This window comes from Microtus oregoni, unplaced genomic scaffold (genome assembly GCF_018167655.1).
Source record: "Microtus oregoni isolate MIOR12 unplaced genomic scaffold, Mior012 000047F_ref0000412, whole genome shotgun sequence".
NCBI lineage: Eukaryota > Metazoa > Chordata > Mammalia > Rodentia > Cricetidae > Microtus > Microtus oregoni.
Window position 1 is genome coordinate 14,998,702 of NW_024543221.1, and position 15,162 is coordinate 15,013,863.

The 15,162-nt window shown below is 48.9% G+C and overlaps 1 protein-coding gene across 1 annotated transcript; it reads right to left on the bottom strand.

Annotated features, from left to right (window-relative positions):
• Positions 1-10,306: 10,306 nt before the first annotated feature.
• Positions 10,307-12,067, bottom strand: Fam71a (family with sequence similarity 71 member A). Its single transcript, XM_041635253.1, has one exon. It carries the CDS (start codon positions 12,065-12,067, stop codon positions 10,307-10,309), a length of 1,761 nt encoding a protein of 586 aa, XP_041491187.1.
• Between the last annotated feature and the right edge of the window lie 3,095 nt (positions 12,068-15,162).

Consider the following 15,162-nt stretch of genomic DNA (forward strand, 5'->3'; position numbering starts at 1 on the left):
GTGCTCAGAATTGTCTTTTCAATAGCAAAGATGTAAAACCTACTTTCTTTTTTTATTTTAAATTTTTTTTTGTGCTATACATTTTTCTCCCCTCCCCTCCCTTCCGCCCCTCTTCCTTTCTACCCTTTCCTGTGATCTCTACATTCCCAATTTGCTCAGGAGAGCTTATCTTTTTTCTTCTTCCATTTAGACCCATGTATGTCTCTCTTAGCGTCCTCTTTGTTGTCTAGGTTCTCTGAGGTTGTGGATTGTAGGCTGGTTTTTCTTTGTTTTATGTCTAAAAGCCACTTATGAGTGAGTACATTTGTCTTTCTGGGTCTGGGTTACCTCACTCAATATTTTTTTTTTTCTAGATCCGTTCATTTGCCTGCAAATTTCAAGATGTCATTATTTTTTTCCACTGTGTAGTACTCCACTGTGTAAATGTTCCACATTTTCCTTATCCTTTCTTCGGTCAAGGGGCATTTAGGTTGTTTCCAGGTTCTTGCTTGACAAATAATGCTGCCATGAACACAGTTCAGCACATGTCCTTGTGGTACAATTGAGCATCCTTTGGGTATATACACAAAAATGGTATCGCTGGGTTTTGAGGTAGATTGTTTCCTAATTTTTGAGAAATCACCAAACTGATTTCCAAAGCAGTTATGCCAGTTTGCACTCTCCCCAGCAATGCAGGAGTGTTCCCTTTCTCCACATCCTCTCCAGCGGAAGTTGTCATCAGTGTTTTTGATCTTGGCCATTCTGACAGGTGTAAGATGGAATCTCAGAGTTGTTTTGATTTGCATTTCTCTGATGACTAAGGATACCGAGCATTTTCTTAAGTGTCTTTCAGCCATTTTAGATTCCTCTTTTGAGAGTTCTCTGTTTAGGTCTTTACTCCATTTTTTTTTATTGGATTATGTGATTTTTTTGGTGTCCAATTTCTTGAGTTCTTTGTATATTTGGAGATCAGACCTCTGTCTGATGTGGGGTTGGTGAAGATCTTTTCCCTTCTGTAGGCTGTCATTTGTCTTGTTGACCATGTCCTTTGCTTTATAGAAGCTTCTCAGTTTCAGGAGGTCCCATTTATTAATTGTTGCTCTCAGTGTCTGAGTTACTGGAAAACCTGTTCTTTCAACCAGTAATCTGGGAATTGGAGGCGATTATTGGCCTGGTGGTATTCAATATCTGTGGAGTCAGGCCATAGCAAGCTTCCATAACCAGGACTGGAGGTGGCTATTAATCTAAATGACCCTTTCATTATCTGCATAGCCAGGGGCTCCTCCACGCTCCCACAACCAGGACCAGGGATACCTAATAGCTCAAATGACCTCTACACTATATATCTGTATGACAGAGACCATGCCAGATCCTTCCTTAGTTAATGCAGGCAGCCTATCTCCAGAACCTGAGCGGAGTAGCTGAATGTTGTCATGGAAACAGGATCTCAATGAAAAGCTCCTGTTTCTACAGAAGCAGTAACTCTGGGTGGGGGATACTCAGCTCTGAGGTGAATGGTTCTTGACAGGCCTTGGAGCTGATTCCTAATTCAGAGAAAAGAGAGAAGGCGGGAGGGAGGCGTGGTGACTTGGTATTTTTACTTCCTCTGCTGTTGGGTGGTTTGGAGCCCAACAGGGAAGCTACACTCTGCACCTTCCTCCAGTAACTTCCAACCACACCCCTCACCCCTAGCTGAAGGCTACTCTATTTTTATATTTCTCTTGGGAAGTAGATTCCAAAATTTCCCTAAGACTTCCTGGCAGAAGAGCCTGATTTCCAGTAAATCCAAGGTCATGCTGATTTTCATCTAGTTTGCATAAATTAGCATGCCCCAGTTTTGGCCTCTATGTCTAAGGAAGTCAAGGAATCAGTGTAAATGGGCTCCAGATTTTGTGCCTCTTGGAAGTAGCAGAGGAAGATAGCCATGGTCTTCCCTTGTCAACAAGAGCTTTCATTATCAGGGAACCAATCCTCTTCCTGGATCCTCTCGGAAGGCAGCCAGAGGGGATTTAAAGCTTTAGTCTTGACCTGGAGGAGCCTAGGAGAAGGATCAGGGTCACGTGATGGACATAGAAGTTGAATTTTAGTGAGACAGGAGTTGAACTAAAGGGCGATCTTCAGATTTGAGTAGATGATTGGAGGGAGCAAGGGAAGAGAAAACTGGAATAGAGTCTGAGGAAGAGAGGGAAAGCTGGGGGCAGGAGTGGAGGCCCATGTGGAAGGAGGAAGAAAGGCAGCTCACAGGGAGAGGAAGGGAAAGAGAGAAACGCTGGAGAGCTATGGAGGAACAGAGCTGGTGGGCAAGTGTGGCGTGGCGCTTGAGAGTGAGGAGGTGAGATTTTTTTAAGGAGTTCAGAATTAAAGTGAGAGGGTCTGGTCTGCCGATTTCCCAAGAGCCCTTCCTATGTTCTTTTGCTGAGCAGGCATTAGACTCTGTCCTAGTGATGACTGAGGTGGGCCTGCCATTTCAGCTCTGCATGGCTGCCTGTAGCATCCCGCCCCCTCGCTCTCTGACTCTCTCTACTGGGATGGTTCCACTCCCTTTGTGTAGCGGTTCTAGGCAGGTTTCTCATGACTCTGGCATCCCCACCATCTTGAGGTCTCCATCGCAATCCTACACTCATCATCTGTTCTCAGGACCTCCTACCCTCTTGGGGTTTCTTGCAGAGACTCCCCTGCTACAGTTCCTGGTCTTGGAGTCTTTCTAAAACCATAGTCCATGTCCCTGCTGCCCCCTCGCGTGTGTTTGTGTGTGGTGTGTGTGTGTGTGTCCAAGATCAGTACCAAGTGAGCAGCACTGACCCTGGTACCAGCTTCTGTGTTAGTTACTTTACTGTTGCCGGGAGAACACAACATGACCAATATGAGTTGTTACACTGTACTACTTACAATAGTGAGTTCCGGTTACACTGGAACTGTAAGCCCAAGTCGGCTCCAAAGGTCTTATTCCCTCTGCTTTCTTTTTTTTTCCCCTCTGCTTTCTTATCACGGCCATAGAAAAGTAAGGAATCCACCAGTTAACCAATGGCTGTGGCTATTCTGTGCAGCTTCTCCTCCTCTCTGGCTCTGCTTGGTACTGAGTTGCAAGGAGGTGAGGAAAACACTGAGCGACTTTTTAGCAGTTCCTTCTCCCCTGCTTGACTCAGACACCCAGGCAGCGGTCTAACTCCTGCCTCCACTCCACCCTGGCTCTTTCCCTTAAGATCCAACTGCTTGAGCCGGGTGTGCTGACCTATGCCTTTACTCCCAGACTCCAGAGGCACAGACAAGTGGATCTCAGTGAGTTCCAGGACTGCCAGGTCTACCTAACGACACTGTTTCAAAAACAAATCAGTAGCCAGATGTGGTGGTGCACACCTTTAGTCCCAAAGTTTAGGAGGCAGAGGCAGGCAGATCTCTGAGTTCAAGTCTAGCCTGGTCTACAGAGCAAGTTCTAGGATAGCCTGGGCTACACAGAGAAACCCTGTCTAAAAAGATCCAACTGCTCAATGCTCTGAGACATTAGGTGGCCCAGCTTGGGTTCCCGTTGAAGGTTCTAGCTTCATCCTGTTTAGAAGAGTTATCACAAGAAACGGGACTTTATTCTAACAGGTGTTGTCCTGGGCTCAGCCATACCATCAGGCCTGGTCAACTCTATAGTCCTGGAGTTACCCTCAGCGAGACATCATCAGCCAAATGCAGCATTCTTAGATACCTGAAGGTTTCAAGACTGGCTTATGGGGTGCTACTTGATGTTAAAGATGGAAGTCCTTGGACTTAAGGCTCAGGAGTGAGATAGCTGAATTAGGTTAGGGTTAGGGGTGTTTGAACTGTTCCTCGCATGCACCTCCCATAATCCTCCATCTGTCTCTGTAGTCTGGGGCTGGGACAGGTTCCAAGAAGCTAAGGATCCTATAATGGTAAGGTAGCAGATGCAAAACAGAAACCAGTGGCTTTGGTTCCAGGCAGTCAAAACAGAAAGGAAGCTGGGGACCTTCTTGGAGATCCAGCATCTCTGTGCTTTTCTGTGCTTGCCGGAACTCCAAAGCTTACTAAAGGAGAGCCTCGGGGAAAGTCCCCCTGCAGCTTCCTCCTGTGTGAAGCACATCGGGCTTAGTCAAGACCTTTCCAGGACAGAGGTGCTGTGGTCCTGGTGTGCTATTAATTTCTCAACTTCCTAAGAACCAGAGTTTGAAGATATGGAAGGGGTGGGTGGAGATGGGGTGGGCGGAGGGTGAGAAGGTGGGGAGAAAAGTAAGAAAAGTGAAAAGACAGGCGAGTTAAAGAGAGGGGACGTTCAAGACAACCCCCATAATTACCCCAGGGCCCTTCAGCTTCATCCAGGCCAGAGCTCCTGTGTCATCGAGAGGATTGGTACGGAATGAGGCAAATGCTGTTTTCTGAAGTGACTGTCATATAGCCATCCAGAGTGCTCTCTTCCTGTGTTGTCTGTCCATTTCTGTACAAAGACTAGTATAGTCGGTCTCTCCCCTTAAGTCAGAGCGCAGGCCATGTCTGTCGGGAGGCCAGGCTCTCCGTGCAGTGCTTTTCACACGCTTATGAATGGCATAGCCCACAAAATGTGCCGAGAGTTGTTCCTAGGGACTACAGCTTGGTCAGTGTTGCGACCTTTTCTGGGGAACTGTGCCCAGACATCCAGTCACTCCAGATGGGGCACTGAAGACAGGGAAGTTAGTTCACCCAAGCCCAGCTCAGAGAACAAGTGAGCTTATTGGGGCGGCTTACAGGAGAGCAAGCAACTTAAAGCAGCTACATCTCTAAACAGCCCACTCCAGCGTGGGCCATAGCGCTGAGGGCTCAGCACAGCTGTGTCCCTGGAGCTCCCTGCACAACTTGCAGGCAGCTGGTGTGGTCTGAGAGTCTCCAGTTCCCAGCTCAGGTTTCCACATAACCCTGCTTAGGGGCCTTCCGAAATAGCGAGGTTCTTCAAGTAATTCTTGAGCCTTTGAGTTTTGTTTACTTCCTGAGAATTTCTTTCCTTCCTTCTCTTCTTCCTCCCTCCCTCCCTTCCATCTTTCCTTTCTTTTTTCCCCATTTATTGACTTAGGGGAGGAGGCATGCCCTAGCAGTGTGGAGGTCAGAGGGACATCCTGTGGGAGTCAGTTCTTTCCCTCCACCTCATGGGTTCTGGGGATTGAGCTCAGGTCGTCAGGCTTGGCTGTAAGTATCCACTACTGAGCCATCTCACTGCCTGACTTCCTAAGTCTTAATGAGCCTTTCTCCAGGACAGAGTGTTTCAGAAGTAGTCACACATACTCACACACACGCACACAGCTTCTCGGCAACCTTGAAACAGGTTCTCAGGGAAGTCAAGTTAACCACTGTCTGGGAGGCCACATACAAGCGTTCCTGTCAATAACCCTATCTGAGCCCCTTTGTAGCTGTTTTCCTCGAGGCCCCAGATGTGAGTGAAGGTCTCCTGGACTCCTCAGACATGGAATTTCTCACCTGCTGACTGTCGATGATGATGGAGTCACGGTGGGAGCTGAGTGTGGGCTCTGGTGTCAGTCCCCGTGGCATTAATCCTGGCTGCTGCACTGGTGGTCTCTGGATAAGCTCTAACTTCACAGAACCTCCATCTCCTCATCTGTCAGATGGGAATGCTACTGCCTACTTCTCAGGGCTGTGGAGTAGGACATAAGCAGTGTTCTCCACAGTCCTTAGAGCAGGGCCAGGCAGAGGGAGCACTCAGGACTGTTACTGGGAGCCTCCTTGCTGCTCGCCACATGGTCTAGCTGCGCCCCACCCCAATTCCTGGTGTGGAAAAACCCAGGACACACAGATAATTGCTGTTTTAAGTCACACAATTTGGGAGTAGTTTTTTTTTTTTTCTTTTTTGGTTTGCATTTTTGTTTTGTAAAACAAAAGATGCTGGATATGTGGCAGGAGAAGTTTGTTTTTTTTAAAGCCCTCTTGTCTCAATTAGTAACAAAAACAACTTTAGCTGTCCATGATCCTTCTAGGCAGGTTGGTGCTAAGCAGGTCGGTCTTTAGTCTCAGCAGTTCAAGGCTAGCATGTTCTACCAAGCAAGATCCAGGTCAGCCACAGCTACACAGAGAAACCCTGCCTCAAAAAAAAAAAAATAAATAAAAGTGCATGATATTTCCAAATTAATTTGGAAGTCACCTTTTTTTCTGTTATATTTTTAAGACAGGGTTTCGTGTAATCCTGGTGGATCTGGAACTTACTTTACACCCTGCTGATCCTGAACTTAACATCGATCCTTCTGCTTCAGCGCCTGAGTACTAAGGTCAGGAACGGGAGCTGCTCCACCCAGATGGAAGCCAACTTTTCTAAAAGAAAAGTGACTGATTTTTAATTTTTATGTATATGGGTGCTTTTCCTGAATGTGACACACTTTCTGCAGAGGGTCCTCTGGAACTGGGATGACACATGGTTATGAGCTGCCATGCAGGTGCTGGCAATCAAAGCTAGGATTTGCCAAAAGAGCAGCCCATGCTCTGCAGTCCTGAGCCCCATCTTCGGCCCTAGAAGCCAACTTTTAATTTTGCCTGCTAAGGAATTACAACAAAACCACCCTCTTCTATAGGTTATAGGAATTACAACAAAACCACCCTCTTCTATAGGTTATAGGAATTACAACAAAACCACCCTCTTCTATAGGCTGTAGGAATTACAACAAAACCACCCTCTTCTATAGGCTATAGGAAATACAACAAAACCACCCTCTTCTATAGGCTGTAGGAATTACAACAAAACCACCCTCTTCTATAGTTTATAGGAATTACAACAAAACCACCCTCTTCCATAGGTTAAGGTGTTGTACACGTAAGCAATGCATGCCACGCGTGACACCAGTTCAGTTCTCAGGACCCAAGCTGGGCAACTCGCGACCACTTTTTAACTCTAGTTCCAGGGCATCTCCTGTGCTGTGACCTTCACAGTCATCTGCATGCTTGCGGTGCACATAAACTCAGATAGGTGTGTCCTCCATGCTCACACACACATGCACACACACAAACTCACACACGTATGTGTGTGCACATGCGCACATGCATACACAAGCTCACACTCATGCGTGTGTGCACACACATCCCTTTAGTTTTATGAGGCTGGGTATATGACTTCGTTGACTATCATGTGCAAAACCCTGGGTCTGACACAGCACACATAAACCAGTCATGGTGGCACACGCCTGTGACCCCAGGGCTCAGGAGGTGTTTGTTTCTTCCTGAACCATTGTTAACAGCAATTGTTCGTGATCCGGGGCTGTGGTGTCAGTAGGAGAAAGAGTGGGGTGACATGACCATCATTATGCATCTGTATGTCTGTCTGTTCCCAGAGGTGGTTCTGTAGAGCATGCTGGGGAATGACCTTAAACACGTCAGACAAGTGGTCTAGTCAATCATCTTGTTTGTATTAGTGTGTGTATCTCTGTGTGTGTATGTATCTGTGTATACATATGTGTATATCTCTGTGTGTATTTGTGTGTGTATGTATCTATGTGTCTCTATGTCTGAGTGTGTGTTTGGCCATTTTCATGGTTCCTATCTTGCTTATAATTGGTGTTCAGTAACCATTTCTCAAATGACTCCCAGGCTTCAGAGGGAACACCACACTAACCCCTCCACCTATATTTGGTTGAGTTAGATCTCTTAAGAGAAACATCAGGGGGCAAGAGCCCTGCGGCTGCCTGGAAAGACATCCTCTTTGCCAGCTTCCCTGGGGTCACCTCGGCTGCCGCTCTTGATGGACAGGCTCAGTTATCAGTGAATCAGCATTAGGCAAACTGGTGTGGCGGCTCAGAAGCATCCACCCTGGCTCCCCTAGGAAAAGCACCAAGGGACAGTAACAGCATGTGGCCACAAGGGGCTCTCTTGAGCAACTCCACACTCCTAGGGGTTGGAGGAGTTTCTCACCGGTCTCTCTAGTAGTCTCTTGGAGGGAATATAGATTCCAAAGCCCGCCCCCCCCCAACGCGTGCCACACTTCTTATAACACCTGCATGGGTTGTTGTTGTTGCTGTTTACCTCTAAGCTGTTTTACACACTAACACACGTCTTCCCTTCTTGCAGCCCTTTCCACAGACAGACAAACCCCCTAAGGGAGGAAACACCCATTTTTTTTACTCTGCAGACTTTAGACGATTGCAGTGGAGTTCCAAACTGTGGCTTCCTGTCTTCTGAGACAGACAGACGACTGTCCTTCTTCATGTCTTCTCTGTCTCCTGACTCTGTCCCTCTCTTCCCATAGCTGCCTAGGTTGCGGGCTCCTCATTTCCAGCCAGGCTTCCTAGAGGATCCCAGGCCTCCAGATAGCCCCATGCTCCTCAGCTCTCTACCCTGGAGCCAGTGGGAGCTTACTCCCATCAGACACTGCCCTTCAAGTGATTCCCAAAGGCCTGTCCCAGACCCATGCTGACTTCAAGAACCCTCCTACAACAGATGCTGTCCCCCAAAGACCCATCCGTCAGGTAAGCTGCGACACCTTCCTGGGTTGGAAAAGCGTCACACTGCATTGGCCCTCGGCACCTAGAAGGAATTCTCTAAGAAGATGTTCTCAGTGCCCGCTTGCCCACATGCCAGTGGAGGGTGGGAGGGTGGAAGAGAGCCTGAGCGCTAGGGAGCGGTTTAACTGAGTGCTGTGTGAATGCTGTAGTGAGTTTGTTGTTGTTGTTGTTGTTGTTTTGTTGGTCTGGAAGACTCACACGCACCCGTGCAGAAACCCTCAAATTAAAGAGAGGTGGTGCAATCTTTGCAAACCCCCCCCCCCCCTTTCCATCAAAGGGCAGCTGCTGAGGAGTAAACCATTAATTTGGCTCCAGCAGGAGGAGGAGGGGAAGCCCTCCCCCAGTCTCCTCGGCACACCGGGTTAATGATTCTGGGGTTGTTTTCCTCACAGCCAAGGTCCTATCTAATCAGCATGCTGCTCCCTCCTTTCTTAAGAATAACTTGACTCACTCTGGTAGGGCCTCATGCTGGGGTCAAGAGCCTTGTTTGGCAGCAGGAAATGGTTGGTGTGGGCAGGTCTTGAGCTAACTTCCTTTCTCTGTAGCAAGCCCTTGGCGCCCAGGCCCATTCTCTCTCTCTCTCTCTCTCTCTCTCTCTCTCTCTCTCTCTCTCTCTCACTTAAAGCCGAAGTCAGCTGGCCTCAAAGGCAGCTCTAAGGCCCACAGTCTCCCCAAAATGGACTTTGAGAATTTGATTCTTGATTCTTGGAGTTATAGAAAGTTTTGAAGATTGGATATGGAGAAAATAATTCTATTAGCCTTTGAAGAGTTTAATTAGTGACTGGGGAGATGGGAAAGGAGGTCTGGAATTCCAGGAGGGAGGTCTGTGTAGAGCGACAGAGAAGGCAGGGACGGCCGAAGGGGTGGTCTTGACCCTCTTTAGATAGGGTTAGCTAGTGGCTAGGGGTCTACTGTAGTTCAAAAACCAACTCGAAGTTCCCAGCTATACGTAGTCTTCCCAGCCCCCAGTCCCCTTCTCCTCCTCTTAATCAACAGTGCCCATGCCTTTAGAGTTTCCTGTCAGGGTCTGGTAGCCAGCCCAGGCTGAACCTACTCTCTCTTGTTCTTCAAACAGGACTCTGCAGGAGGAAGTGAGCTGGGGTAGTGAGCTGGGGTGACCCTGTCCTGCAAAGGTCCCAACATACTGGATGATGAGGTTACCATCTCTCTCAGACTTCTCTTCCTAATAACCTTTCGTGGCTTCTCGATTCTTAAGATTGCTACATAAGGAAAAAGATTCAAGATATGTTTCAGGAAATATTATTACAATGCAGACATTTGAGACGCTAAAATTAGAAGATCACCAGTGTGCTCTTTCCTTAAATACAGCCACCAGGTGTGATGGCATGGGTTTGATTCCCGGGGACCCACATGGTAGAAAGAGAAAACCAATCTCTAAAAGTTGCCTTCTGACCACCACGTGTTGACCCCCCCCCCCCACACACACAGACAACTAACAGAAGCCCCCGCGTATAGGCATGTGTGTTTCTCTCAGGTAAACAGATATGTGCAGAACGGCTAAGTTCAGACAGTCTTAATAACCAGTGCTGATACTCTTCCCTCATCCCTGACTAGATCCAGGACCCTTATCACTAGACAAGAACACAGCCATAGCCGTGGGGCACCCCACTTCAAAGAGACGGGGGAGTCCTCATCTGGGTGCAGCCAGGAGTCTCGCGATGACATCACAGAATTCACTATGAGGTCACTCCTGAAGTTCTGGGTATGGAAGTGCAGAGAGCCCTGCTCAGAGTGAATGGTTCTTTATTCAAACTGCAATAAGGGAGCTGGAATCGATTCTAGGGGTTCACCCTGGGCCCCGGGACCCTTTGCAGCTTGGGGCTTTGAGTTGTACTTTAAGAAGCCTCAAAGATCACTGTCTCCATGACCTCGGATGTCACAGAACCAATGATGTCCAGGGCCTGACCACTCTCTGTCTCCATGATGGCCTCCACGTTGGTGGTCTCCAGGGTCTTGGCCACGATGTTCACATCCTGCTCACGCTGTGATGCCAGGCCTTTTGCGGCCAGGTTGGCTCTGATGTTCCTCAGGAACAAGCTGATTCTGCCAAGCCTCTTGCTGGTAGACACAGAGCTGGCGCTGGAGAGGGTCCTGCCTGATTTGTGGGAGCTCCGGGACTCCTTCGTGATGGGGACATGGCTGACCCCTTTGTGCGACCTGTTTCGCTTGCTTCCCCTGAGGGTGCCTTTTTCTTTCTTCTCATCGCGAGCGGATCTGTGGCTGGCTGATTTCCGAACCCCCTTGTCCCCTGCTGTCTTGCGGCGACCTTCTCCTGTCCTGTGGTGGTGGGAGCTCCTGCTACCAGCCCTGTCCTTTGCTCTCCGCTCCCGTCTTTCTCTCCTTTCCTTATTGGCTTCAGTGTTGTCCTCAGGGGCTTTCGGCTGTGCAGTCTGTTCAGTTTTCTGGCTTTCTCTTGGCAAGGTCAAGGCAAGAGCTGCTGTGTCTGAATCAGCTGCTGTCTCTCCAACAGACTTGCTAGTAGGTTCTATTCTTGCAATTGCCATAGCCATGTTCTCTTTTTGGGAGATGCTGGTGGAGGCACTGGAAATATACTCCAGAGATCTGCTGGCCGTCCCTGCAAAGGCAACCTTCATGCTTTCTGGGGACATCTTGCCAGAGCTTGTGATGGACAAATGGCTTTTGCTTCCCCTTGCCCCCATGATAGCACCCCCTGCTATGGCCGCATTTATCTGCCCAGAGTCTACAGACCTGGTTGCTGCCAAGCTCAAAGCGCCTGCTAGGCCACCTGCTGCGGCTGCTGCTGCCCCTGTAGCTGACTCTTTGGCAAGGTCTTTTGATTTTGTTTTGGGGATGGATACACCCTGCACAGTGGTGGGTTTGCGAGAGTTGTGACGGAGTCCCTCGCCACCAGCAAAAGCAGCCGAGCTGATCCCAGTCACATCTGTGACCATGGGGAGGCTTCTGATGCTGACCTGGTCTGGGTCTCCTTTTCCTTGGCACTCTGCCACTGCTGCATTTGGCTTGTCTTCCTCATCCAGCAGAGGCATGCACACCATGTCCTCTGCTGGGATGGCGTAGGTGCTGCTGTTACTCTCCACAGGTGGTCTCAGGAGGTAGATCAATTTTTCCCAGTAGGTAAAGAGGTCGTCCCGTCCCTCGAGAGGGGGGCACAGCTGCAGGTAGCAAGAACGGCCAGTGGCAAACTTGAGGCGTAGCTGTTGTTTCTCTCGGTTGTGAACAGAGAGCCTTACGAACCTCAAAGGAAGGAGCCTGGTTAGCTCCAAGGCCTTCGCAGCCTTGCGATTTTTGCCCTTGATGGTTTGGCCACGTCCAGGAAAGTCTTCACAGCCCGGGGCTGGTCGGGCCAGTAGCATGACATCAGGGAGTGGAAGGATGGGGCTGGTACACGCGATGCCCACGGTCACCATTCGGACACGGTTGTGCACGTCAATCACTTCTCCCCGTTTGGTGATCTGGATGAAGTCACTCTCGAATATCGGTGCGTACTTGAATATATCATACTCTCCTTTGTACAGCTGCCGTTGTAGTTTTCCCATGGCAGTGTTGAACATGCCGACGCCGGAGCCGCTCTGGGCTGTGTAATATGGTAACAAAGACTCAGGCTTCGTGGTCATTTTGTGTCAAGAAAGGTGCGCTGGCAAGGTGGGTTCCTGCGTCTGTCTTGGTCTCCGCAGATGAGGGAGCAACGATGCTCCTTGGTCACAGAGCTGGCACCTACAGCAGATCTCTCAACCCCACCCCACAAGCCCCCAGTTTGCCTCAGAGCCTCCCAGAGGCCTGGGCTGGGGGTGGGAGCACAGATGATTGACGAGGGGTGGGCTGTTGGGTGCCTGGACCCCAAGCCCAATCTCTCCAAAGAGGTAGAGATGCAGGGTAGATTCCAGGGAGGTCTTCTTCTGGGTCTAAAAACCCCCCGACCTCCGCCGGGGATTGTTTTGAAAGCCCCCTGAACATCTACCTACTGCAGCCCTAGTGGGAGAAGTGACTACTAGTGCCTGCAGCCCTGCACAGCCATACTTAGCCCCGCTCCCTTTGTGACCTGTCGCTGCCACATCCCCCTTTGTCCCATCCTCCAGCTGCCCCACAAGAGGACAGGGCTTCAGGTGGAGGCCAAAATGGAAAGGTTTCAACATGGAAGAATTGTATAGGAGGACTTCCTTCAAACTGGAAAGATTCAAAGCCTATGGGAATGCAAGGGACAGGTAGATTGGCAACTTTGGAGCTTCTGGTGTCATTTTATTGGATAACCTGGAATACTGGTCTTGATCCTTCCAAGAAACCTCACTACATGTTGCTGGTGATAATCTCTCATGGCAGCTCTGGCCTTTACTAATTAAGATAAAATTAATGCTTAAGCACACTGTCCTACATAGGATATTTCACATGTTACTGGAAGACCCGCCGGCATGTAACCAATGTGGAACACTATTGTTACTATTCTCATTTCACAGGGTAAGAGACTGAGTGTGACTTACCTGCTCCCACAAACTATGCTATTGGAATCCAGGTCTCACTAATTCTAAAACCTTTGCTTTAAACTGCTATAGGGCTTTGTCTCTTTAGGGAAACTTGGGCCACTCAAATGTCTCCAAACTGATCTGTTTTTACTACATCATGTAAAATGTGTGTGTGTGAGAGACGGAAAACCGCTTAAGACGGTGAGTGGGCTGAAGTGGGGTGTTAAATTACCCGGTGGTTTGTCCAGTTTTGTTTTGGTGGGGGACGATTTACTCCCCTAAGGACTCCAGGTTTTGCTTCCCACTCTCCCACACTGTGCCGGTGAAATGCAGAGTATAGGGGTGGGAGCTAGGACACGTCTGTCATCGTGACTCTGCCTATTGCCACACCCCCATAGCCAGCCAGACTCTGGACCTACAAACTGTTGTCACCTGGGCCCTTACTCCAGACTCTCCCAGTTGGTTTGATAAACTCTTCCTCCAGACATTCAAGGCTAGCTATCACCCTGTGGAGGCACACACACCTGTATATTGACTGATCGCTGAACGAGCAAAATACAGATTCACCATACAATACACTCAGCCGTGAACGGGAATGGAATGTTGATTTATGCTTTGACATGGATGGACCTTGACATTTGGCAAAGTGAATGAAGTCAGGCATGAAAGGCTGTAGGACAGGCAAGCCTGAAGCAATGAATGGTTGAGTAGTTTGCCAAGAGCTGGAGGTGGGACCTGGGGATGACAACTCTCCGGGTGCCAGTCAGTGGTGGCTACACAGTGTCATGCATGTGCACAAAGCGTTTGAATGTGAAGTGTTAGGGGTTGTGTTTTTCCGTTCATACACATGACACTTGCACCCTTAGCGCTTTTGTCCGAAATCTGTGGTTTTAAGAGCATAGCCTTCCATCTCGGGTAAACTGAGGGACTCTGAGCAGCTTTGGAGACATGTGCAACGGAGCAATGCCTTTGGGGACCGAATGGAGAGTCTCCCCAAGTCCCTGCACTAAAGGCGCCAGGAGTCCGTGAGCTGTCAGGTGTTAGGGCCCTGCGGGGGGAAGAGGGTCCTCTGTCACTGAGGAAGTGCCTTTAAGGGAGATAAGGGGAACCCACTCTCATCTTCTCTTCCTCTCTTTGCTTTCTGGTGAAGTGATTTTGGTTCGCTGCACACCCCCGCATCTGAAGAACAGGAGGTGGCCAGCGGGTGTCAATTCCTATGGCCCCATCTAAGTCTGTTCTCTCAGACTCCTTGCCTGGCTGCTCCTTCAGAGTGAAGCCAAGACAGCCCAATGCCTTGATGGCAAGCGTCCAGGCAGCTTTTTAAATATCAAAGCAGTAAACTTTCAGACTAGTTTTCCTGCAGGAAGCCTCCCTTTGCCCCGTCTCTAATCCACTGCCTTCCACAGCCTAGATTTCACGGCAGCACGTCTACCCACAACCAAGAGATACAGGCAGTGCTGTTTCTTCTTTCTTCCCCTCATTAAGATACAGGTTCGCTAGAGTGGTAGATGGCTCTTTACTGATTAGAAGCAACCAGAAATACAACCATGCCGGTAACATGAGATAGTCTAAAAGCACTACAGAACAGTTCAAACAAGCAGGTACACAGGGCCGGCTAGCCGGCTGAGCTGGTAATGTTTGCCGCCAAGCTTGACGACCTGAGTTGCTCTCCAGGTCTCATGCGGTGGAAGAAAGAACTGACTCCCAGATCTCCACACAAGCTGTGGTTCACCCTACCCCACAAACCAATTAATTAATAAACCAATTAATTTAATTAATGTAATTAAAAATTACATCCATGGGTCTGAAGAACAGTTCAGGGATGGTAGAGGAGTAGCCAATTGTGATTTCCAGTTTGTTTTGCATGTGCCCATGGAAAGTAAACCTCAGTCTATTGAGACTTAGATTCCCATGCTGGCTTGCAGGCCAGGAGGGCTTTGGTGTAGGTTAGCACATGCAAGGTCTGGGTTCAATCCCCAGCACTGCAAATTGAAGGAGGAATGAGGGGAAAAGGAGATAGGGGAAGGGGGAGAGGGTAAGGGGAAGATGGGGAGGGAGAAATCATTGGGTCAGGAAATTCCAGAAAATTAGGATTACCTTTCTTGAAACAACTTTATCCGGCTTGTCAAAAATTGTCCCATCCTTTCCTGGTATTTGAAATACATACTGTGTGCTGTGTGGCACATGTGGATGCTAACAGGTCTATGGTCCTCGTTTGAGGAGCACTGTGGATGCTAACAGGTCTATGGTCC